Source organism: Danio rerio, chromosome 14, assembly GCF_049306965.1.
Source record: "Danio rerio strain Tuebingen ecotype United States chromosome 14, GRCz12tu, whole genome shotgun sequence".
Taxonomy (NCBI): domain Eukaryota; kingdom Metazoa; phylum Chordata; class Actinopteri; order Cypriniformes; family Danionidae; genus Danio; species Danio rerio.
This window is the reverse complement of record NC_133189.1, coordinates 34,711,443-34,737,542: the sequence shown is the minus strand read 5'-3', so window position 1 is coordinate 34,737,542 and position 26,100 is coordinate 34,711,443. Positions and strand designations below refer to the sequence as shown.

The 26,100-nt window shown below is 35.2% G+C and overlaps 1 protein-coding gene and 1 long non-coding RNA gene across 4 annotated transcripts in view; one reads left to right on the top strand and one right to left on the bottom strand.

Annotated features, from left to right (window-relative positions):
- LOC141377537 (uncharacterized) overlaps positions 1–26,100 on the bottom strand; it is a 188,243-nt gene that overhangs the window by 27,632 nt on the left and 134,511 nt on the right. The window lies entirely within an intron of this gene.
- fat1b (FAT atypical cadherin 1b) overlaps positions 1–26,100 on the top strand; it is a 75,653-nt gene that overhangs the window by 12,207 nt on the left and 37,346 nt on the right. Inside the window, exons 4-13 of one of the 2 annotated variants that reach the window (XM_021472822.2) lie at positions 3,127–3,188; positions 5,909–6,223; positions 7,824–8,034; positions 8,747–8,812; positions 10,719–10,858; positions 13,629–13,904; positions 14,009–14,219; positions 16,354–20,412; positions 22,752–22,948; positions 23,117–23,270. In XM_021472822.2, the coding sequence (XP_021328497.1) occupies positions 3,127–3,188; positions 5,909–6,223; positions 7,824–8,034; positions 8,747–8,812; positions 10,719–10,858; positions 13,629–13,904; positions 14,009–14,219; positions 16,354–20,412; positions 22,752–22,948; positions 23,117–23,270 (5,691 nt within the window). The remainder of the gene's footprint in view (positions 1–3,126; positions 3,189–5,908; positions 6,224–7,823; positions 8,035–8,746; positions 8,813–10,718; positions 10,859–13,628; positions 13,905–14,008; positions 14,220–16,353; positions 20,413–22,751; positions 22,949–23,116; positions 23,271–26,100) is intronic. The other variant, XM_073921998.1, reaches the window with a different exon arrangement.

Genomic DNA, 26,100 nt, shown 5'->3' with positions numbered 1-26,100 from the left:
ATATATATATATATATATATATATATATATATATATATATATATATATATATATATATATATATATATATATATGTATGTATGTGTATATATATATATATATATATATATATATATATATATATATATATATATATATATATATATATATATATATATATATATATATATATATATATACATACATTTTTTGTTTTTTCTTTTTTTGAGGAGAATGTGTATAAGGGGGCAAAGAGTCAGTGGGGGGCAGAGTTCAAAAGGGAGCCAATTCTGGGGAAAAAGCTGTTCCTCAGTCCGCTGGTTTTTGTTCAGAATTTTTTTTATATAAAAAATATAATTAAATATAATTAAAGTTCACTTTCAGATGCAATTTCAGACAATTAATGTGAATTTGGTTAATGAAGATTTAATTTACACTATATGTGTTAATATAAATTAATATTTCAATCTATTTTAAAAACTATTTAAAAAAAAAACATTAAATATAGATTAGATGAAAGATATTTAAACACATTGTAAAATGTAAATAATTAAAAATAAATTCCTAATTTGCTACAATTCATTAGTAATATGTAATGATAATTTTAATCTGTAATTCTATTGCATTACTTTTTGCATTTATTTATTTATTATTTTAATTTGGTTAAATGCATGTTTTTTGTACTTATTTTTTGAAAGTAGGTTGGTTGCAATACAGGCTCATTCTGAAAACGTAGCCCTGTATACATTTCTGGAGATAGCGAAATATGTACCCAGAGCAACCTATGGCCGCATTTCTTATTTAAAATATATAATGCTGTTCCTTTTTGTGGGTGGCTTTTTTGCTGTTACCAGTTTGTTTAGTGGCTTGCCACGTACGTCAGCAGACTTAGGACACAAAACGGAGTTGATTACAATTGGGTTTGAATCCGTCTAAGTATGATTCTAGAAAAGGTAAGACAAAATCAAAAACCTAAAAATAAAATAAACAGTAACACTTTAGTTAAGGTAAGAATTCATGCTGTTTAGGGATGCTATTCGGTAACACTTTATTTCGATGGTCCATTTGAGTACTAGTAGATTGACTGCTTAACATCTGTTGATATTGCTCCTTCAAAAGACATTTAACTGACTATAAGAAACTTTGTAAGTACATGTCAACTTAAACTAATCCTAACCCTAAACCCAACCTAACAGTCTAATCTCAAGGTTTTTTTTCTTCACTCCCATCAGGTGAAGTTTTTTTTCCCTCTCCGCTGTCGCCACTGGCTCGCATGGTTCAGGATTGGTAGAGCTACGCATCAATGAATTTGCTCTTCAGTGTTTGAACTCTCAGTAATGATTAAATCACACTGAACTGAGCTAAACTGAACTGAACTGAACTTAAACACTAAAAAACTGAACTACACTGTTCCAGTTACTATGACCATTTATGTGAAGCTGCTTTGACACAATCTACATTGTAAAAGCGCTATACAAATGAAGCTGAATTGAATTGAATAATTATAATCTAATAAGAATTACTTGGCATGTAGATGCAATGTAACTTAATTCATCAAAATAAAGTGTGACCTGCTATTCTGCATCCCTTATCCTGCACAACACTTAAATCAAACTACTGTCTTACTAACTATTATTAAACAGATAATTAGTAGTTTGTTAAGCTAGTAGTGTTAGTTAATGGTTTGTTAATACTGTGAATTATGACCTAAAGTGTTACCAAATAAACAAGTAAATAACAGGGTTAGAATGTGGTAAAATCTGAAAACATGGTAAAAAACAGGTGGCTTTTCTTTGGTTGGTTGGGTGGGTCAATCTGTGCTTTTGAAGACACTATTGGTTGGGTTTAGGGAAGGAGGAGATTGGGGAGATTGGTCGATCAGTTAACATTGGCCTCTGGTGTATTTACGTGAGACGTGCAGGCACGAATGACACTAACGAGAAAAATGTGAGATCTCAAAAAGCGTACACAGCACCCTCTGGTGGATTCGCAAAAACAAAAACTACAAAAAAATTTACCTCCTGGGACATATTTGGCGCTCTCCAGAAATATATAGGGGTACATTTTCAGAATAAGCCTGTGTTGGTATTTTGCAAACAGATGTTTAATGAAGTTCTCTCTCCTAAGTTATATTTGTACATGTAGAAAAAAAATCTAAATAATTTAGTAATAATAAGTAATTTATTAAATAATAATTAATTTTGGACACAAGATGAATTTAAATTTCTTATTGTCATCATAAATGTATGTATTTAAAAGAAGAAAAAAGAATTAAAATGTACATTTTTGTATTAAACAAAGTGAAAATAGTAACTTTTTGGAAAAACTGTCTAGTTGTAGGCTTTGATTTGCTTTGTTTGGGTGTGTGCTATTGAATCAATGACCTTCGTGTTTCATATGCAAAATGGAGCACCTTTAACATTAAGTAAAAACCATTTTAGAAGACTGTATTTGAATATATGCATCAATACGTTGACATTTGAGGGCTGGGGAAGATCAGTGTCAATCATTTGCAAACAAATTGCTGAATGTGAAATAAGTTCTGACATAAAATCTTTCCAGAAGTTTTTCAGAAAACATATAGACATAATTGATATTCACACCAGCTGGTTAATTACATTCACTGAGCAGCACAAGTAATGAACGCAGCTAATTAATTTGACGCGTCAATTGATTTCTCCTCCACCAAATTACTTGCCACACTCAGTCAGCTCAGCTTAAAGTCTCAACTGTGCAAGTAAAAAAGTTTTTCAAACAACTTCCCTGCCAAAGTCAATCGCATAAACTAAAGTTAGTTGGTATGCAATGTTTTCAGAGGAAGAAATGTGACCAGTTGGAAAGCATTTCAGGAACAGCGAGCGTAGTATAGACTCTTTGTGTTATTTTTCTCTCTTTTGCAAAAAAAAAAAAAAAAAAAGAAATACATAAAGGAGTGTGACATAAAGGAAACTCTCTCTGAGGAGAATGCAAAATGTAGAGTAGATTCATCTGTCATGCTTGAATGTTTTTTTTTCTTTTTCTTTTTTTGTTAGCACTGACCCAATGTCAGGAGAACAGCTTGAATCTTTTATTACTGATAAAAAGTTTTTTTTTTTCAGTCGGAAGAAAAAACAAACTGAACTGTGCTATTTGTCATTTTATGCAAAGGGTTGGTGACAACAACATCGAGGAAACTGGACCGAGAAAAGCAAGCAGAGCATCTTCTTGAAGTAAGAGGCATTCAATACCAGTCAGACATTGCATTTAGACTAGTTTATATTGCTTTTTTTAAAAGACAAAAATAGATAATATTGGCCACATAGGTCAAGATACAAAAACATACTGTACTATTAAAGTAATCCTTACATTGTGCACCAGTGTTGAGGTAATGCATTAAAGTGGATGTAATAATATTACTTTTCTAAGTACTGAGAAAATAAGGCATTACATTAAAAAACTAGTTATTGAAGTTTGAGTTATGTTGAGCATGTTAAAAGTAGTTTATTTAGTTTGAAAAGGCTAAAAGCAACATAAAAAAAAAACATATTACATTATAGTATAAAACATAAAGCAGCATGTTGTTAGCATGATTCTATCATGATTCTTGCAAGAATTTGCATTGTTGTTAGCATGTTTCCAACATGAATTATTATGTTAACATGATTATAACATGAATTACATGTTGTTAGTATGTTTCTTATGTATTAGCATTTTTCTAAAATGAATTATGTTCTTAGCATGATTCCATCCATTTAAGTTACTTTTGATGTAATGTGAATTACTTGTTATTTAATTAATTAGGATTTTAAAAAATAATTAGCTGAACTAAAATCGATGTAGTCACATTTATTCAATACTCAATGAGAGAATGTGCTCATTATTTTGAACGCATCAAAGAAAAGGACAAGAGGACTCCCTTAGTGGACAGTGATTTTACATAGCTAAAAGGACAAAAAGTACAAAAGTAAAAAACATATTGCTTTAAACGTTCAACAATCTGTACAATATAGACGGCATGTATAGCCCTGGGGTCAGGATGTTTTCTGAAGATAACATCATCTTAAATGACATATTCTTTGTGTGTTTTTTAAAGGTAAATCAAAGTGTAGGTTATGCAGTGTATTGGTAATTGCAAAGCTCATCTATTTAAAAAAAAGAAAAAATAAATAATTCAAAAGTAATGTAACGCAACACTTACTATAAAAAATAACTTATTAACGCAACTAGTTATTTTTTGTGAAGTAACTCAATATTGTAATTCATTACTTTCAAAAGTAACTTTCCCCAACACTGCTTTGCACTATGTTTTTTTTATTATTCATGTTTTTTAAAGACATGTTAATTTAGTTTTACTGAAGAAAAACGAAATAATACACCAATGAAAATGACATGATGGTTTGCAAATAATTTTCATCTTTGGAGATCTGTTTAGTTCTAATAGACATACATTCAGAAAAACTGATTTACGTTCGAATAGATATGATATGGACATCAAAATAGGAGAAGAAACCTACAGTTTTCTCATTTTGAGGTCATTGCTTATTTAAAATGATTTGCAATAGCAAGAGAAGTTTATCATTCCAAATCTGTGATTTCTAGATTATTGCATCTTTAAAATTTCAAGATAATGAAGAGAATCTGAGTTGGCAATGGGTTTAACATTGCAATTGGAATTTCTTGCCAGTTTACCTCTGAACAGGGTAACACTGTGTCCTAACAACACTTAAAGCCTCCATTGACAAGCAATGTGGCTGACTGCACCAGATGCGGCACATCCAAAACATTAATTCATTTAAACAGTCATTCAGAAACACAAAAAAGTGCACTGCACTCCAGGTTAAATTTGAATAATTAATTAATAAATACCAAATATTATTAAAAGTAACCCGGCCCTGGGAGAATTTGGTTTGAATGCCACTGTAATAACCAAATCTTTCATCAGAAGTAAAAATCAAAAGATTAGACTTAACTTTGCTTAGAAGCATGAGGTGTGGACACAAAACTGGTCCATAGTTCACATGAAAGCAAGTATCATTTTTTTGGATCCAATAGAAACATTATATTTGTCATCAAGCTTGAGAAAGAGTGAACTTAAAGTATGTGCAGAAATCAGTGAAAGGTGAAAGAGGAAGGGTTATGGTTTGGGGGATGATTTTTGAACCAGGTGCTTGATTTGAAATGGTAGTTGTTATCTAAAATCTCTGGAAAATCATTGGTGACAGGGTCATGGTTAAAAAGCCACTACAGTCAGTGAACTGTGATAGACAGAGAAAAAAGAATATCAAGATCACAGCAGAGCAGTGTGAGAGACTAGTGATGTCTTTTGGCCACAGATCTGCTCAAGTCATTTAAAGCAAGGGCCTCTACAGTTCACACACAATTTTGATGGCTGTAACCTTTAGAAATTAGAGTTGTGAAAATATTAGGTAACACTTTAAGTCACAATTCACAGTATAAACAAACTATTAACTAAATCTCCTAGCTTAATAAACTACTTAATAGCTGTTTATTAATAGTTAGTGCGGTAGAAGCTGGGTTCAGAATTTGTGTGGGATTAGGGATGCAGAATAAGATCATACTTTATAACTACTAATGAACAGTTAATATCTTAATAATAGGCAAGTAATATACCAGTAGTTTATAGCATGAATTGTAATCCAAAGTGCTAGCAAATATTCAAATGTTCTCTAGTTTTGATAACTGTTGTTCACCAAATATAATGTTTTTGTTGAAGAAAACACTGTTTCAGTAGTCAAACTACTGTAAAAGTCCTTCAAAATTTGTAACATGAAAATTAAATTATTTAAAAAAAAAGGCAAGTGTTTATAAATTGTACTGTATAAAAAGTTTTCAATTTAATTTCATTCATTCTATGCCTTCCTCACATTTTCTTTGGCAGTATTTCCTCAAGCACTCAAACATAAGATCTGCTTTTTTCCCTCTTAAACAGATCACAGTTTCGGATGATGGCAGTCCATCCAAGTCGACCGTGGTTCATGTGATAGTCAACGTATTGGATGAAAATGACAACAGTCCCCAGTTCTTGGAAAAGATCTTTAAAATCAGGCTGGTGGAACGACTGGAGGCAGTGGAATGGGAGCCAATTTATCGAGTGATTGCCTATGACAGAGATGAGAGTCCCTTTTCTGATATCTCATACGCTATTGAGGAGGGTGAAGAGCAGGGGAAATTCTTCATTGAGCCCACAACTGGGTTTGTGTTCTCTAAAGAGGCTTTTTCAGCGGGGGAGTATAATATTATCACGGTACGTTTATTTCAATTTCCAGTCGCCAAATGGTGTCGGATTTAATAGTGGAGTTTTTGAGGATTCAGACTGAATGGGCACATGCACCTTAATATTTTTTATCCAAGTGGATTTTCTAGTATAAACGCTATATTTTGTTAACTTTGATGATCAAATTGAATGCTACTGTAAGCTGGTGCAAAGAGTTAGTTCACCACACAATTTAGTTCTCTTTAACCTACCCTCACATGGTTCCAAATCCAAAAGTAGGTTGTTGATATTTTTATCAAATCTGACAGAAAAGAAACAAGATCACTAGATAAAATCAACAGATTTCATTTAGAATTTATATTAAACATTCAGATTTGGTCAACACAGGCTCATTCTAAAAACGTAGTCCCGCGGACGTTTCTGGAGACCATGAATTACATAGCCGCAGGTATGTTTGGCTTTGAAAAAATGAAAAAAATTTCATTTTTAAGTGAATGCTGCGGTGCGGCATGACGCCATTATTTTTGGCGCTTACCGGCTGACCGCTTACCTTTGTGTGGAGGGCTTTTCTGCCACAACCAGTTTGTCCAGTTAGCTCGTCGTGTACATCGGCGGATTTGAGATGCAGAGAGGAGTTGACCGCGATGATGAAGACGACCGGGTTTGAGTTCGAGGAAGAGCAGTTCCAAAAATCAGGTAAGACAAAAACAGAATCCAAAAAATAAACCGAACGAATGAAAAACAGGGTGAGAATGTGGTAAAATCTGAAAACATGGTAAAAATCAGAAAAGGGGTTTTCTTTTTCTGGATGGCTTTTGTAAACAGTTAACTGGGTTTAGGGAAGTAAGCGGGCAGTCGGGTCAATCGGTAAAATTGGGTTTAGGGAAGGAGGAGGGTTGGTTGGTCGATTGTCCGGTCGCCTAGTCAATCATTCAGTCATTCAGTTGGTCGACAATGGCCTCTGGTGGGTTCACATGAGAACAGCGCGGGCGCAAACTGCACTCACGAGAGACATTTGAGATGCGAAAATGCGTACACAACAGCCTCTTGCAGATTCGCGAAAACAAAAACTGCAAAAATATGTACGTCCTGGGACATATTTCGTGGTCTCCAGAATTGTCCGCGGGACTACATTTTCAGAATTAGCCTGCATTGGATTTGGTCATGGAAGCTCAGTCATGCTTGCTTGATGTGTGGGAACCAATGAGGTTCATTCTCGTGTGTCAGATGAGCATTCTTGAGCTTCTGCAAGAACCAATGAGGTTTGCTTTTATGCATTAAGCAGAAATGGTTGTTGCCATTTAGTCTGATCAGTGTTTATAGGTGAATAACATATACAGATGTAATTACGTGCAGATATGTAATCAATCATAAGTACAATGTAAAACATGTAGTTACACAACAAGTACATTGTTAAAAATTATTCATTTCAGTGTAAGCACTTATAAGTCAAGGTAACCTAATATATATGACTCAAATTTTATTTAGGCATGAATTAAACCTTTAATATGTCCATCTTTTAAAAAAGACCCATATATAGATTATGTACTCCTAAAAATGTGTTCTTTACACATCTTGTCATGTCAGTAGGTCAAAAACAACAGAAAACACTCACTCTGCTCTCTTGCAGATTAAAGCATCAGACAATGGGAAGCCTTCAAAGTCGTCCATCTGTCGGTTGCACATTGAGTGGATTCCAAAGCCTAAGCTGGCTAAACAAGCGCTGGCATTTGAGGAGATTCCTCTCTCATTCTCTGTGATGGAGAACGATCCAGTAGCCCATATGGTGGGAGTCATCAGCGCTCAGCCACTTGACTCTCCTGTATGGTTTACTATCAAAGGTAAGAACCTAAAGTTCTACAACCAGCCTTAAAGAGTCAGTTTACCCTGTACTTGTTCCAAACCTGTATGATTTTCTTTTTTTGGATGAACAGAAAGGGGAAAAAGGAAAAGAATAACAAATTAATCAGACAATTCGATGGTAAAAATGTTAGTTTGTTCCTATACTAAGTCAATGGTTATTTGATTATTACACCAGAATGAGAGTATTGTTCTTAGTTATATCGACCTAGAAAATATCAACTTTTAATTTCCATTGGTCTTCGTATTCGATGTAACTACTGAAGAGTCAAGCTTTAAAAAGAAAAATTATCGAAACTCTTTTTTTAAAAACTTTTTTGAGAGATGCTAATAGTCTAAAATTATTAAATGATTTATGCTAAGCTAAACTAAAAGTGCTCTCACCAGACATAGAGATCAGCTGAATAGATTAAAAAATGACAAAACGTAGCTGTTTAACTCTAATGGACTTGTTAAATGATCCAATTTCCAAAAAAGTGGAATGTTCCTTTACTGTGGCTCTATGCAGACTGGCCATTGTCTATCAAAGTTCTACAAGAGCAATTTATAAGTGTAAGAATCTGTCTGCATTCTATACCTTAGTCTGTGCAGTCCAAACAGCTAAAACCTGAATATTTCTTTTTTCCCTCTGCCTAATTCTTATCTGCTTCCTCTGCTTTTCTTTTTCTCCTTCTCTACTGTTGCTTCATGAAGGAGACACACATGTTAAAGACGCTTTTCACATTCTACAGATGTCTTGTGACCTGAACTGTACGGCAGGTATCTGCTGATGAACAGAAACATGACTTCTTGATTTCGTATACAATGAAAAACACACATTTAATTTCTTATACACTGAAAAACACACACTTTGTACCAACTTTAAAAAAATTACTGTCATGTTTGCAGCAAAATATTTTAGTTTTTCTCAAAGTATAATTTAACTTTGGTTTTATTTAAAAATTTTATCTTTTTTTAACCTTAAGTCAAAGTATATTCTTGCTTTGACTTAATCTAAAAATGACTGTAATGTTAAAATGTCCATAGTGCAGGGTGCAAAAGCATTAAGGGCTAGTCAGAATCCACTTTTGCTATTTTAAGGACGGAAAAATAAGCTCTGCGCTGTGGCACATGGTCTAACAGGGTTAAGCTTATTTTTTTAATTAGTTATAGGTGTGTTTTGATAATAAACTAATCAGAGTCTCATCTCCCATTCCCTTAAAGAGTCAGTTGCGTTAGGCCATGGCGCATTTACTATTAACATGGCAGACTTTGCATGTGGAAAAACTGAGCGCTTCACAAGCAAGAAAACAGTTAAACAGAGCATCTGCAGTGCGAGAATGAGAGAATGAGCCTCCTCACTTTTTACTTTCACTTTAATTCTCTTTTGTGGATAAAAGTTTGTGTTGTATGCACAAACATGTATTAGCCAATATAAGTAATTTCGTTTCGTAAGCGCAAAGATTTGTTTCAAAACTATTTCTAAATTCAGTTCTAATGTCCAGCCAACAAATAGATGAACAATAATAAAGAAGTGTGGTCAAAAAACTGAGTAATATCCAAATACACATGCTATGCCCTTATGCTCCAAAAACTGACAGGTGGACCATTCTAAGCTTCTTTTTAATAAAACAAATATAAAAATGCATATAATAAATAATAATGCTAATAATAATAACATTATACAAAAGCAAATTATCATGAATAAACTGAAAAAGCCGCTCATGATGAAGGCAGTGGTTTTTATATTTATGTAGAAAATAATATCTTTTGTAATATTTTATTCCTTTAATTCTTTTTTTTATTTGTAAAGATATTTGCATACTGCTGTACATCCTGTGTGTATTAAGAAATGTGTGAGTGATGCGCACAACTAACATGCTCTGCGCTGGACTTTAGACCTGCTCTCAGCTGGTTTATTGAACAGTCTATTTTAGTTCTTTAAAATAGCAACGTGCCAGCAATGCGCCTTAACACACCTCTTATTTAGACCAAAACACCTATAAGTCCACAATGTGGTGCACATGGATTTGCTACTTAAACAACGTGGCAGAAAACAGGAAAATTATGGTCTGAAAATTGCAACACGTCATAGAAACACGTCTTGTGTCTTATTGTGCCGGGTGTATGATAGGGCCCAAAATGTTTTTTTCATAAATGATAAATAAAATTTAAGCACTTTGGTTCGACTTAATATTAATAAAATCAAAATTTGTACCAAGTTTGGACTAAACCATAATAAATACATAATGTTAGATGTTAGAAATAAATTAAAACTGAAAGCACATAAATAGTACCCTTTTCATGTGGTTACATGACATGAAACCTGCTTAAAAATAGTAGTTTAAGTTTACCTAGGAGGTTGTTATCATTATTTTTTTGCTTCAAGGCAAATTTAATAAAATGGGTTATAATCAGCCGCCTTGTTTTTTCAAATAATCCAACACAAAAATGTACTTTGAATGAAAGACACAGTACTGCAGTTAATTTTTTTCAGTGTTATTTCCTCTCACATCTACCAAAAAGACCTCTGAATTTATATTCTGTGGAGGAGATCTTGCATAATGATTACTTTCTTTGAATGTTTGCTACTTTAACAGCTAATGCAAATGATACATTATGCAAAAATCCCACTTGGTAGTGAACAGCATTAATATGCGACCGCTGTCTGTGTTGGTACTAACAGGTGGAAGCACTGACAGCCGTTTTGACGTGGAGAAGGCGAGTGGCACAATCATCATTGCTGGAGCACTAGATGCTGAACGACAGTCAAATTATAACCTCACTGTTGAAGCAACAGATGGAACAAGATCTATCAGCACTCAGGTGTTTTTCTTTAATAGCACTTACCAAGAAATTGCCCATGCATTTATAAAATTGTATCGGTTGAATAATGGATGTAGAGATGCACATCTTTGTCTTGCCTTGTATATGCGTGGTTCTGCATTGTGACAGGATAATTGTTTTGTTGCTTAGAATTACCAATACACCCCACCACTGCTCAAATTGAAAAGACAGTTTAAAATAAACAAGATTACAAGCTCACAATTAATATCAGATTCAAATTAATCCGAAAATGCAGTAAATGTCATTAAATAGATTTTAAATGCTCAATGTCTTAAACTTTGAATCTATCAGAAACACTTTACAATAAGGTTGTATTAGCTAATGTTAGTTAATGCATTAGTTAACATGAATTAATGTTAACTATCAAAAACACTTTACAATAAGGTTGTATTAGCTAATGTTAGTTAATGCATTAATTAACATGAATTAACAATGAAGACATCTGTTAAGCATTAATTAACCTAGCATACTGTCTATTAATGTGTTGGTTAATGCATTAAAAAACATTAACTAACGATGACAAATTACTTTGTTCAGCATTACATAATTACAAAAGTTGCACTAACTACAAAAAAAATATTGTATGGACTAGAAAAATTAAGTTGAACTAACTAGAGAAAGTAAGTTGTTTCATTTATTTATTTTATTTTTGGCTTAGTCTCTTTATTAATCAGCGGTTGCCACAGCAGAATTAACTGCCATCTTATCCAGCATATGTTTTACGCAGGGGATGCCCTTCCAGCTGCAACCCATCACTGGGAAACACCCATACACTTATTCACACACATACACTACGGACAATTTAGCTTATCCAGTTCAAGTATAGTGCATGTCTTTAAACATGTTGGGGGAAACCGGAGCACCCAGAGGAAACCTACGCAAACATGAGAAAAAACATGCAAACTACACACAGAAATGCCAACTGACCCAGCCGAGGCTGGAACAAGTGACCTTCTTGCTGTGAGAAGATAGCGCAACCCACTGCGCCTCCATGCCACCCAAATTAAGTTGTATGAACTAGAAAGCTTCAGTTGGGGTAACTTGACAAGTTGTATGAACTAGAAAAAAAAATAAGTTGGGGCAATTAGAAAAAAAACTTGCTCCGTTTACACTTAAAAAAATGACAAAAAGTCAAGACAACAAATATTTTTATGTTGCTCTAACTTATTTTAAGTTATTAAGTTAATCAGGTTTCAACAAAAAAGTTATACAAAGTTGTTGAATTGTTATACAATGTTTGACTGATGTAAATTGATACAACTAGAAAAGTTCATTTGATTCAATTAAAACATTTCAGGCAGCATAATTTTTTATAATGTAGAAAAAATAAATTGTCTACTAGAAAAATTAAACTGCACTTGTATAAACAAAGATATTATGTTAGACAACAAAATTATCGAACGAGAAGGCACTCAAAAATTGAAGAAATTATTATTTTCCTTTTCCTTTTCCTTTTTTTTTACGTACAGAACCTTTTGAGTGCCTTGGACTTGGTCTTTATCTTTATGAATCCCTTACCCAAAGAACTCCAACACATTAATTACCCCTGAAGCACTTTTGGTTTTATTTAGGATATTATGTTGCATGAAGAAGAACAATTAAGTTGCACTAACTACAGAAATTGAATTGAGGTAAAGTGAAAAAAATAAACAATGAGCTTTGTTAGTGATAATGTTGGTAAAAAGTCCACAAACATTGATAACATGTAAGTTGAAATCTGTGCAGTGCTGAACCTGAGTCATGAATTATTATTTGTTCATGTTAACTAATGCTTTAATAAACACGTTACTGTATTTGTAAGTTTACATGAACAAATCAGGGACGTGCGGTCAGGGGAGGCAGATGAGGCAGTGCCATACCTGTCATTATCCTCACCTGCCATCATAAGATGTATACTAATAATAAAATAAATATTTGTCCACTGATCTGTGCAATAAATGCAATTTCTGTATGATTAAAATTATTTCAATCATTTTTATGATCAAAATTGATGTATTTTGCGTAATACAACCTTATTGTAAAGTGTTACCCATATACATAAGTTTTTACTGTAAGTTGCAACAATCTTACTCACTTGTCCTGCTACAAGTGATTATTCATACTGAAAGATCAGATTTAGTCACAATAGAACATATTAAATTTCATGTCAAAAATCATGATAACTCATCTAGCCGGAATGCATACTGTCACCTGCATATTGCGATCCTGTTGCATGCAGTTGGCTGAAATATGCTGTCTTTCTAATGTACGCTTCCCTTTGTCCTTTTGTCATGGTGTGAACATACCTCTCCTTGGGCGATACCTGCATGTATCAGCCAAGCCAGCCAGCCTTATCAGGTCACAGTGCGAGACTCATCCATCAGTGTGAGCAGGCCCAGAGGCAAAGAATGATGTGAGAGGGAGTAATGTTTTAAAAGAGAGCTCCGTTTCAGCCCTCAGTCTGTCTCTCCTGTTGCAGAGAGCATGCCCTCTGGGAGATTGCAGTCCGCACTGTTTGTCATCCCATAATGGGCTTCATACTTGTGGGCTTTTTTCAGAGTCTGTGTGAATTACAGACTTTCAAAAATTTGCGTCTCAGGTCAAATAATGTGTACTGGGTGTCCTTATGTCCCTGTTGCTTGAGTAAACGTGCATCCTTTAGAAAACAGTGCGGAATCCTTTACGTTTCGCTTACATTTAGAGTTTTGGAAATATGCTATTTTGATTGAAAAGGGTACTTTCTTAAGAGCAATTTTGCTTTGTTCAACAGGTCATAGTTCAAGTTCTTGACACAAATGAACACCGTCCCAAGTTTAGCCAAAACCAATATGAGATAAGCATTCCAGAGGAAATTCAGCCTGGCATGAAGATACTGGAAATAAATGCAACAGATAAAGACGAGGACAACAAATTATCCTACACACTGTTGAGCAGCACAGACTTATTTAGTCTGAAGAAGTTTCGTCTTGATCCTGGAATAGGCTTTCTGTACACCACTGAAAAACTCGACCATGAAACCATGCACAGACACATCCTCACTGTAATGGTAAGTCCATGTATAATCTTTTTTTTATCATCTACATTAAGTATTCCAAATAAAAACCTGCTTAATATTTTACCAACTGTTTCCTTTACATCATATTATTCCAGGTTAGGGATCAAGGTGTGCCTGTGAAGAGTAATGTTGTGAGAGTAATCATCAATGTGGAGGACAGTAATGACAATCCACCGTGGTTCACTAGCTCTCAGTATGCTGCCCGTGTGTTTGAGACAGCTGCGATTGGTTCATCTGTGTTACAGGTCACTGCTTTGGACAAAGACAAGAGCTTTAATGCTGAAATCCTTTACAGCATAGATTCAGGTACAACTATGCTTTGCACTATCAAGCCATACTAATTAATATTGTTATATACACTCACTGGAAACTTTATTGGGTGCTTAACCTTTGTATTATAAGGCAGGACCACTTTTTGAAGTCAGAATAGGCTTGTTGTTTTGTGGCTTAGATTCAACATGATGCTCGACACATTTGTCCATATACTGTACTGTAGATGTACAAGGCATCCACTGTTGCTGCAGATTTGGCATTTGAACATCCATGATGTGAATCTCCACCACATCCCAAGTGTTTTCAATTGGTTTGGGATTTGGTGACTGTGGATAGCATTTTAGTATAGAGCAGGCAATCTATTATTGTTCAATCAAGTATTAAACACATCATGATTCTTACTGGTCAATGTATTTATAAAGGTGCTGTTGACATGAAATTGACCCAAATTTTGGTTAAAAACACAAACAATCTAAACACATAATTTTTTTTCCAGAAAATCTATGATATGTGTATTAACATTGGGATGACACAAGGAGAAAGTACTGAATTACTAAAATGCACTGCAAAAAATACTTTTTTTTTTTTTTTTAAATCTTGTTTTTAGTCCAAATATATAAATATTCTTAAATCAAGACGTATTTTTTAGACTAGAAAAACTTATTGTCTTGTTTTAAGAATTAATATTCCAAAATAATGTGAGTTTTTCCTTAAAGCAAGCAAAATAATCTGCCAATGGGGTAAGCAAAATAATCTTATTTAAAATTGAAAACAAGAATATTTTTCTTACTCCATTGGCAGATTATTTTCCTTGTTTTAAAGAAATACTCACTCAATTTTGACACATTATTTCACAAAACAAGACAATATTTTTTACGTATTTAGAAAATCTTGATTTGAGAAATTGTAGATATTTGGACTAGACAACAGAATATTCAACTCTGATCTTTAATTCTTATTTTCTATTGAATTTAAGTCAGGTGATGAGCTGGGCCATCCTAGCAGATGCATTTTCTTTTTCTGAATCTAGCTGAGATTCCTGTGCTGTGTTTGGGATGACTTTCTTGCTGGAATCTCCACACCGGTTTCATCTCCATCATTCTGGAAATGCAGGAATTGGGAATGAAGCAGCTAATATTAATTTTCATTGAGGAGGGTTAAGGTGCTTTCTAACTACTGAGAGATTGCTGTCTAGGCTTCCTTTCTTTGTGTGTTCAATATTTTTTTCATGTATCATTTCATTGTATTACATATAACCTAATTTCTGAACTTATTAGTTTTATTTTCTTTATATGTTAGGATAAAGTTTTTGGATTACTTTGGCATCTAGTGAAAAAGTAAACAGTTCTTTTAGAAATATATTCTCAGAGAAAAATGGTGATGTGTTCAATACTATTTTATCAACTGTATGTGGATAACTTTCATGTTCAAGAAACTTCTATCAAATAAACCAGTGTAGCTATTTTCCTTTGACCTCTAGCATCTTCAAGGAATACTCAATTCAGAAGTTCTCAGATCAGCCTAATGAACAACTTTGCCACATTCAAAGGCTACATTTACACTAACGTGTTCATTATGAAGAATGCAATTAAGAATTAAAATTATTCACTTTTCGTCTAGATTTTTACTGTGTTTCAGAAAAACAATCTCTGTCAACACTACAGTATACACCCTAAAATGCATGACTCATGGCCATTCACATATTTTGCAAGCATTCATACCAGATGCCTACAGGTGACACATGAGAGGTGCTTGAAAAAACAGGAAACAATATGCAACAGTGCTTTAAAATGCTTTGTTATTGTGGGCTGAAAATGTTGTAGTGGAAAATGTTGTAAAGTGGAAAAGTGTTAAAATAACCGCCCTAGTGTAACCTAAATCAACATATTTCCTCATTTTGATGCTCAGTTCAAAGTTTGAGAGATTGCCTTGACCAAATGCCTCTCTAAATGCCTTAATCCATTCAATTGCTTCCATGCAAGAAGGTGAACAGGAGGACACTTAATAAAGTGGCTGGTGATTGTATATATTACACAGACAACCGCAGTGTAAGATACATTCATACTACTGTATTTATGTGTTTTACAGCAGTTGCCAGAGAGATATGTGCAATGAAATTATTATATTGATCTCTGTTTCTTACCTTTCCCCTCTTTCTTATGGTTAGGAAATCATGGAACTTCCTTCATCATTGATCAGTCCTCCGGCATTATAACAGTTGCAAGAGAACTTGATTGTGAGACCAGAGACCAGTATGAATTGATAATAAAAGCTTCAGACAAAGGAGAACCTTCGCTCAGTGCAGTTACGGCTGTCAGGATCACAGTCACTATCTCAGATAATACCAAGCCGAAGTTCCCCTCCAATTCTCTATCAGCTGAAGTCAGTGAGAACGTTCCTGTTGGGAGTTTTGTAACTTTAGTCTCAGCCTTCAGTCAATCAACAGTTTTCTATCAAATCATAGAGGGAAATGAGAAAGGCGCGTTTGACATCAATCCAAACTCTGGTGCTGTCATCACAAGGAAGAAGCTGGACTTTGAAACACTTTCATCATATAAACTGATTGTCCAGGGAACAGACATGGCTGAAATGTCAAGCAGTGTCACAGTTAACATTTATTTAAAGGATGAAAATGACAATGCTCCTGTCTTCACCCAATCTGAATATACTGGCTTCATCAGCGAGTCGGCCATCATCAGAAGTGTGGTCCTGAACTCTCAGAAAGCTCCTCTTGTTGTTCGTGCAACAGATGCTGACCAGCACTCAAATGCCAGACTTGTCTATCAGATTATGGAGCCATTTGCTTGTAACTACTTCTCTATCGATTCTAGGACTGGAGCGATTCAAACTCTCAGCAACCTGGATTATGAGCAGAGACGGATATTTAACTTTAGAGTTCAAGTTCATGACACTGGGAACCCACGTTTATTTGCTCAAGACACTGCCAATGTGACTATACACATCATTAACATTAATGACTGCGCTCCCAAGTTCACTCAGGATTCATACGAGGCTACTCTTCTCCTTCCGACCTATAAAGGTGTTAAAGTGATAACAGTAAAGGCAACAGATGAGGACTCGCTGCCAGGAAACAAACTACATTTTGAAATTGTGGATGGCAACATAGGGAACAAATTCTGGCTTGATCCAACTTTTGGTGATATTTTTGTACAAAATACTACACAGCTGCGGAGCAGGTACAGATTGACAGTCCAAGTCTCTGATGGAAGTTTCATTGGGTGTGCAAATGTGAAAGTCAATGTTAAAGATAATAAAAGTCACAATCTGAAGTTCACGCAGGACATTTTCACCGCTCAGGTGCAAGAAAACGCTACAGAAAAGAAAACCCTGGCAGTTCTTTCTGTAGTTGGAAATAGAGTCAACGAGCCTTTGTTTTATTCTATTCTCAATCCTAACAGTAAATTTGAAATAGGACGCACATCAGGAGTGCTTTTCTCTACGGGCATCCCATTTGATCGAGAGGAACAGGATTTGTTTGAAATCATTGTGGAGGTAATAAAAGAGCCAGGGTTGAATGGTCCTGCCCACGTGCTTGTGAAAGTGCAAGTTGAGGACGTGAATGATAATGCCCCATTCTTTGTAGATCAACCCTATCATGCGGTTGTACAGGTTGACCAAACTGTGGGTTCAGTTTTTGCGAAGGTGACCACTGTGGACAGAGATATAGGCAAAAATGCTGAGATTACATACTACTTGAAAGGTCATGATAAATATTTTCAGGTGAACCCATTTGGAGAAATATCTCTAAAGAGGCCTCTTGAGTTGGAAAGCATTGGCAAGTATGTCATTAACATCACTGCGCAAGATGAAGGTGAACCACCACTATTCTCAAATGCAGAGGTTGTTATTTCAGTGGTGAACAAAGCCACACCAATATTTGAAAGACCTTTTTACAAGATTGAAATCCTCGAGAATGTGCTAGTAGGTACATCTATACTCCAAGTTGTAGCCAATCAATCTGCAGGACCTCGTACTGTCTACAGCATCAGTGGGGGAAACCCATTCAGTCAGTTTGACATTCATTTTAACTCTGGACTCATTAAAGTCATCCAGCCATTGGATTATGAGGCTCATCCAGCATATCGGTTAAGCATCCAGGCAACAGATTCTTTGACCGGGGCCAACTCTGATGTTTTTGTAGACATTATATTAGAAGATGTCAATGACAACGCACCTAAATTTGAAGCAGCAGTGTATAGTATTAGCATCTCTGAATCTACTGTAATTGGAACCTCTGTACTGCAAGTGGTAGCCATGGACCCTGATGCACAAAGCAATGCTATATTGTTTTATAAACTGCATGAAAGGGATGGATCGACTTCAGATCACTTCAGAATAGATGCCGAGACTGGAGTTATTTGGACTGCAGGACTACTAGACCATGAAACCCAATCTCAGCATGATCTGATTGTAAAAGCTGTTGACGGTGGGGCAATTCAGCTGTCTTCTGAAGTCCAAGTGACCGTATATATAACTGATCTTAATGACAACCCACCTATTTTTGCACAACAGCTTTATAATGCCACTATAAGTAAGATTTCTTCTCCAGGGCAGCTTGTGACCTGTGTTAAAGCATTTGATGCTGACAGTCATGGTAGCAGTAATCTCGAGTATGCCATTTTGTCAGGAAATGACAACAACATTTTTGCAATTGATGCGTTAAGTGGAGAAATTGTGATTGCCAACATTAGCAGACAATCTCTTAAGCACTTCTACAGCTTGATTCTGTCAGTGACTGATGGTGTTTTCTGTGCTAGCGCTGAAGCAAACATCTATGTGATGGGTGAAAATAGCCACAGCCCATCATTTACTCAGGACGAGTATCTTATTGAGCTTGCTGAGAACTCTCCAGTTGGTACGCTTGTCGGACAAGTTGAAGCCATTGATGAGGACCCAGGGAAATACGGACAACTGACATTCTTCATTATGAATGATATCGCCAGGGATAAATTTAACATCAATGAAGATGGACAGATTTACACAGAAGAGAGCTTTGACAGAGAAAACCCAGAAGAGAAAATAATTAGAATCAGTTTAATGGCTAAAGATGGCGGTGGTCTATTAGGCTTTTGTAATGTCATTGTAATTCTCTCTGATGTGAATGACAATTCACCTAAATTCAAGCATTCAGAATATAAAGTTACTGTGCCAAGAGATGCCCCTAGCAGCACAACAGTAATCAAAACAACAGCAGTAGATGAAGATGAGGGAAGTAATGCTGATATCGTATACACTATTGAATCTGATATAGACCACTTTGAAATTCATTCACTTAGTGGTGCGATTGTCACAAAAGAAAGCCTAATTGGACTGGAAAATGGCCTGTATTCCTTCTTTGTGAAGGCTAAAGATTCTGGAAGCCCACCAAAGCAATCTATTATTCCAGTTTCAATTAGAATAGTTCCCCCTGAAACATCAATCCCAAAGTTTGCCGAGCCGTCGCTGTGGTTGGAGCTTTCAGAAGACCTGGCTGTCGGAACTGAGATGGATATCTTCCAAGCCGAAAATGAGCTTTCTGTGATCTACAGCCTTGTTGGAGGGAACACCCCAGAGAGTAACAAACATGATGTCTTTGCTATTGACAGCACAACTGGTAAGCTTATACTCACAAAACGACTAGACTATGAAACTATAAAATGGTATCATCTCGCAGTGCAGGTTCGAGATGTCAAAGATGACATGGAAATGATCTCAACTGTAGATGTGAGTGTCCATCTCAAGGATGTCAATGATAACAGCCCACAATTTGAGTCCTTCCGCTACCAGTCGTGTATTGCTGAAAACCTGCCAAAAGGGACTTCTGTAGTGCAGGTTAAGGCAACGGATCTGGATTCTTGGCTGAATGGCCAGATCACGTATGCTCTGCATGAAAACCAGCAGCCCCCTGATGTTCTTCAGTTGTTTTCAGTGAACAGCGAGACGGGTTGGATAACCACCCTCATGGAAATAGACAGGGAAAAGACAGACCAATATCGAATCACAGTGGTGGCCACAGACGGAGCCCAAGGGTTACAGATGACAGGCACTACTGTTGTAGAAGTGACAGTTGTGGACACAAATGACAACCCTCCGTTATTTACTGAAGCAGTTTTTAAAGGCGCTGTAAGAGAAGATGAATCTACACCAGGCACAGTTGTAACCATTCTCAGCTATGTTGATTCTGACAGCGACGAGGTCAACAGGAGGTTCAACTGCTTCATCACAGGTATACCGTCCATGTTAACAAGTGAAAGAGAGTAATAGTTTAATCTGTCTTAATTTACTGTCCCTTGTAGTGTTTAAACCCAATTTTCTTAAGTTGTACTCACTGCTCTTTTTCACACGATGTAGTTAAATTTAACAAAATAATAATAATAAAAAGCTAATAACAAGCAGACCATTTAATTAGTATCACCAAAACAGTGTGTTTTTGTAATAGGGCTTTAGAAAATAACATCTGTCATAAACAAAACTTGGTGATACTTTTAATTGTTTTGTGCTTTACAGCATGAATTACACAAACTCATACTGACAACATGATGATATCTAACAACATGAATTACACACACACATGCCAAAACACCTACAAAGAAAAGCATAAAAAAAACTGTTTCAGGCCCCGTTTACACTAATATGTTTTAGTTTTAAAACAGCAGTTCAGAATAAAAACAATCCTTGTCAACACTGGCATTTTATCTACCATTTTTAAATGCCTTCTGTCCACACTTCACTGCTTAAAACCGAGATCACATGACCGCACACACACGCTCTGGCATGCGAAAGCAAGAAACAGGGTATGTTTTATACTTTTCAATGAAAATGAAAGGAGGCAGTTATGTTATAGCAAAGTCCCTTTAAGGCAAGTCATTTCACTTGGCGGTTATCTTTGAAACACCTCTTGGGCAGTATGCTCAGGCATTCTGTCTGAATGGGGAAACATTAAATTCTTTAAAACTGTTTGCCAAGCTTACGATTACATATCAGATTTGGGATCGCCAATAAACATAAACAACAACCGTCTCATAGGTTTCGTTTCTAAACATCTGAATCAAACAAAATCTGCATATTTTTAGGTTGCCTGCTAATGCGCATGTGCACTCGAAAGGAAAGAGATCACGACAACCTCACTTAGGGCCGTCTTACACATTATGATCCTCTGGATAATAATTGTCTGATCGCACTGCTCTTCTGAAGTAATTTACAACATCAGTCAATAGTGATCAATGAGTGGCTCCTGTAATAGTAGACGGGGCTTCATTTGCCATATTGACCTTCACACTTTTCCCTATTCAAAACTATAAGAGTGACATGTCTTGTGTATTCTGTACTTTGATTATAAGCTCCGTTTGGTTATAAATATGCATACAGTGAAGATGACGGTCATATAAATATGTAGCTACACAACAACTCAACATTTTTGCTGTCTGTAAAGTAAAATTAAAAGTTAGAATCAAATGAAAATAAACAGTTCCTTATATTATGTTTTCATTTTATTGTTAAGAGTGAAACAACATAGCCAGGGCGATGTGAATAGCTATGTTTCCATTCACCTATTTTTATTCATATTTTTCATATGTGCATGAAAAAACTGTTGATGGAAACGCCAAGATGTGCATTAATTTTGAATATGCACATAAAAAACATATGCGCATAACTGAATAGGATACATTTTTATTTTATTACCGCCAGATAATCAGGAAGTGACGATTTTGTCCATTTTAACTCGTTGGATGGAAACTGCTTCATTCACACATCTTTTATGTGTTAATTCAGTTTCACACATAAAGTTAATTCACATTTTTGGACGGAAACATAGCTAATGTTATTATAAAGTTTACTTTTCTTTGAAGTTTTACCTGTGGTTTCTTCGGGAATTTGTTTTCCATATCAAACTTGCGAAGTCTGAACTTTGAAGAAAAGGATGCTGAACTTTGTCCACCTAATATTAAGAAAAAACCCCAATCAGATATTCGTTTTACTCCATCTACACCGATACGGAGCATTTTAAGATGACAATGGTCTCTTCGGTGTTTTCAAAATGCTCCGTTTTTGGGGCTTGAAAACTCATGGCTAGTGTGGACGGAAGGCGTAATCGTAGCAAAACTTAAGCATTTTAAAACTAAAACACATTAGTGTAAATGGGGCTTCAGTATAGTATAAAAAAACAGAATCAGTTTTTCATTTTTAGGTGAACTATCCCTTTAAAGAAACTGGTTTCTGCATTTCAGCATGACAGTTAAGTGAGGTGTTTATTAACCTTTAAACAGTCTGCGAAGAAATTACAGCGCTAATGCCACAAGCTCAATTGCTGGATGCTATGAATAATATATGATATGTATATGAGTGTTTGGTATTATACCGACGCTGATTAGACATATTCAGAGCATCTTGTTATTGTCCTCAGTTTCATCACATCGACTGATTAGTATCTTGTATGCCGCTAGAAGTACAATGAATCCCCAAGCTATTGAAAAGATGCTAAATACATGATGATTTGACAGCTAATACACTTATTAAATATTTCGATTTGAGCAAAGTATATTTAGCTTGTTTTAATGTATTCAGGTGGAGACCCGCAGGGCCTGTTTGATGTGAAGCACACAGATGGTGTTTGGGTGGTCGCTGTCAGCAAAACCCTGGACAGGGAGGAGAGAGATTTCTATCTTTTAAACATCACAGCCACCGATGGAACCTTTGTGGCAAAGGCGGCCGTAGAGATCACTGTCCTGGATGCAAATGACAACAGTCCTGTTTGTGAGAAGGCATGATGTGTATATTCATTAGCCCCTGAGCTCTTTATTCTGGACCCTGCGTGGAACTTTTAATGAATACATTTCAGACACATTGCACATACTCACAATTTTCATTTTTAGATAATGACCCCCATTTCTGCAGCGCCAGTTTAAACTGAAATCTGCTTTTGCTTTCAGGATGTGTATGCTCAAGCTGTTCCAGAAGATGTACTCATCGGAAAACACATTCTTCAAGTCTCAGCCACTGATGCAGATATCCAGTCAAATGCAGAAATCACGTACCAGCTAAGCGGCAGTGGAGCTGAATCATTTACAATTGATAGCAAGACAGGTAAAATGAACAAAGCGGAAAATATATAGTCTGCGTTTTTATCCAGAGCAATCTAAAGTGTGTCTTATTCAAGGACATAATGGCGCTGACTCATTGATCACTCCTTCCCATTTTCAAGCCTTATTACTACTGACTTTAAAGTGTCAATAGTTAAAACTAATTAGAGATTTTTGCCATACATACTGTTCTAAAGCTAAATGTGACAGCAGCAATGAAAAAAGTAGATATGCCTTTATATGTACTTAACTAAAGTAAAATATCTATCCATCGCTGACAATTTTAACATAATCCAGAGAAATCACATGCTAGACTATTTGGACATACACCTGCTGATTGCCACTGTTAACTAGATGGTGATTATACTGTTCGTTTCAATAGTCATAAGCATCCTAAAGAGGTAGTCCAGTGTGTGTTTAAGTGTATATTTAAGGCTAGGTTGTGTTTATAAGATGCGAAGCAATGTGTGCTCATGCTTCATTTGTAAAAGATCAAGTTATTTTTTCATATATCTAACTTTGATTAAATACTGCTGCTCAGCTAGCATGAAAACGACTGTCATATTTCCGCCCTCAAGAGGCTATTATTGATCTGCTAGCATAATGTGCTGTAATTCGCGGATCGGCTAAACGACACCAGTAAAAGTGCCACACCTCTTATTCAATTCAATTCAATTCAGCTTTATTTGTATAGCGCTTTTACAATGTAGATTGTTTCAAAGCAGCTTCACATAAAGGGTCATAGTAACTGGAACAGTGTGGTTCAGGTTTTAGTGTTTAAGTTCAGTTCAGTTCAGTTTAGCTCAGTTCAGTGTGATTTAATCATTATATATATATATATATATATATATATATATATATATATATATATATATATATATATATATATATATATATCACGCACTGTGCCTCTGCTGTGTATATACTGTCAGTGTATCTGTTAGCTGTATCAGTTTGAGCCTGAATCAGACAGAAAATTAAAAGGATGCAGATGAACCTTATGCCTACTCTCTAAAATAAAACCTGACAAGTGTTTTTCACATATATTCGGGTTATAAGCAGGTGTAAGTAATATGAAACATTCACATGTCTTCTGTGAGTTCATTATTTCAAATGTAGAACGCAGGGAAAAGCTGCTGCATAGAGAGACACTGCAATGCTGGTGAAAATTGTGGGTGTTTACAGCAGTTTGACTGATAAATAAGAATTTGTAGCTAAATTGTTAACGGTGCCAAACAGCATTTCCCATTGTTTACATCCTTGTTTTTGTCCTTGCTACAACATACCGTTAACATTAGAAACTATGCATGTAATAGATAAATTTTAAACAAAATGCTTACAGGTTGTGGCTCACAATCCAAAGCTTTTTCTAATATGGTTGGAGCTGCTCCTTCTTAAAGGAGTTTTAGCCGAATCCAGCACTAAATTGGTAGAGATTCTGGATCTTTTATCAATTGCTAGCTATATATTTTGTATAATTCTCTGGAACATAATTAAAATTTAATTGTAAGCACTTCTCTCTTTGTGTCATGTCCTGAAGCCCACATTCAGAAACAGAACAAGATTTGTGGAAATAGCAGTGTTTGGTCAGCATACTAGCTTTCTCTGCTATCCGCTTGTTAAGTGTGACGAGATTGATGTCCAGAGATTGATGTGTTTGCTTTGATTTTATATAAAATTCCCTTTAATGTGTGATAGGACTTAAAAGTGGCCATAAACGAATATTTTCTCAATTCAAATGAGTAGCAGCCAAAAACAGCATTGTATACGTCACCGATACAGTACGTCATGACTTAACATGCCGATAACGTTACAGCGCCTCTGGCCACACCCATTCGCTGCACAGAGTGTATGCACGTGGTGAATGCGCGTGACCTAAAGCGTTTGTGATCTCACTAGCCCGGATGTATTTTTTGTAGTCTCCAAGCATTAGCTGTAGGCTTTGCTATCCTAACTCTCTAAAAGCCAATGTCACCTTTTGTATTGAACTTTAAGCATATTACCTTACAGTGATGTTATTCCTGTTCACACAGCTACATTACACATCAACTAAAATTTAAAATATTCTATTGTAGTGGCCCACCCCTTTCAATTCTTAAAATTTTTAAAATAAGCATTTGTATTATATAATATTTTCATAAAAAGAAAGTGTTAACACTTAAAACTAGGTGTTCTAATGCATCTCTATGGATGGGACAGTACATTTGACATTGATCTCTTTGCTGGCTGCTGATTTTAGTCCCATACAATTCCTTTTTTTTCTATTTTTGAAAGTCATGAAAACACTGTCATAAGAGTTTTGATTTTTTTTTGATTGATCAAATCGGAATGCAAACAATTATTTGTAGTACATTCCCATTCACTGCTCTCTAGGTTTACTCATCTATGATGACTTCCCATGCTGAGAAATCCAGATAGTGAAAATGGTCTATTGTAGTAATGATTTCACAGTTGTAATACCTCAGACACAAGATTTCAGTGAAAATACAACGATGGAAGAACGTCAACATCACCAAAGTGCTCTGCTAGTGTTCTTTTCTGCAGTGAAATACAAAAAAGGAGACATAACATTATAAAAAAAACATCTGATTGTATTTGTATCCTTTTTCAGAATTTTTGCAGGTTTCACAAAGTTAAATTTAAGACTTTTAAAGACATTTTTAAGACCATTATGAATACAATATTAGACTTATACAGGGCTAAATGCTAATATCCCTATGCTAATATATGCTTTTAATATCCCAGTTAAATAAGATTTTCACTTGATCTATCAAAAAATTATTAAAATTTAATACATTTATTCATACAACAATAATAATGTTGTTTACATTTTT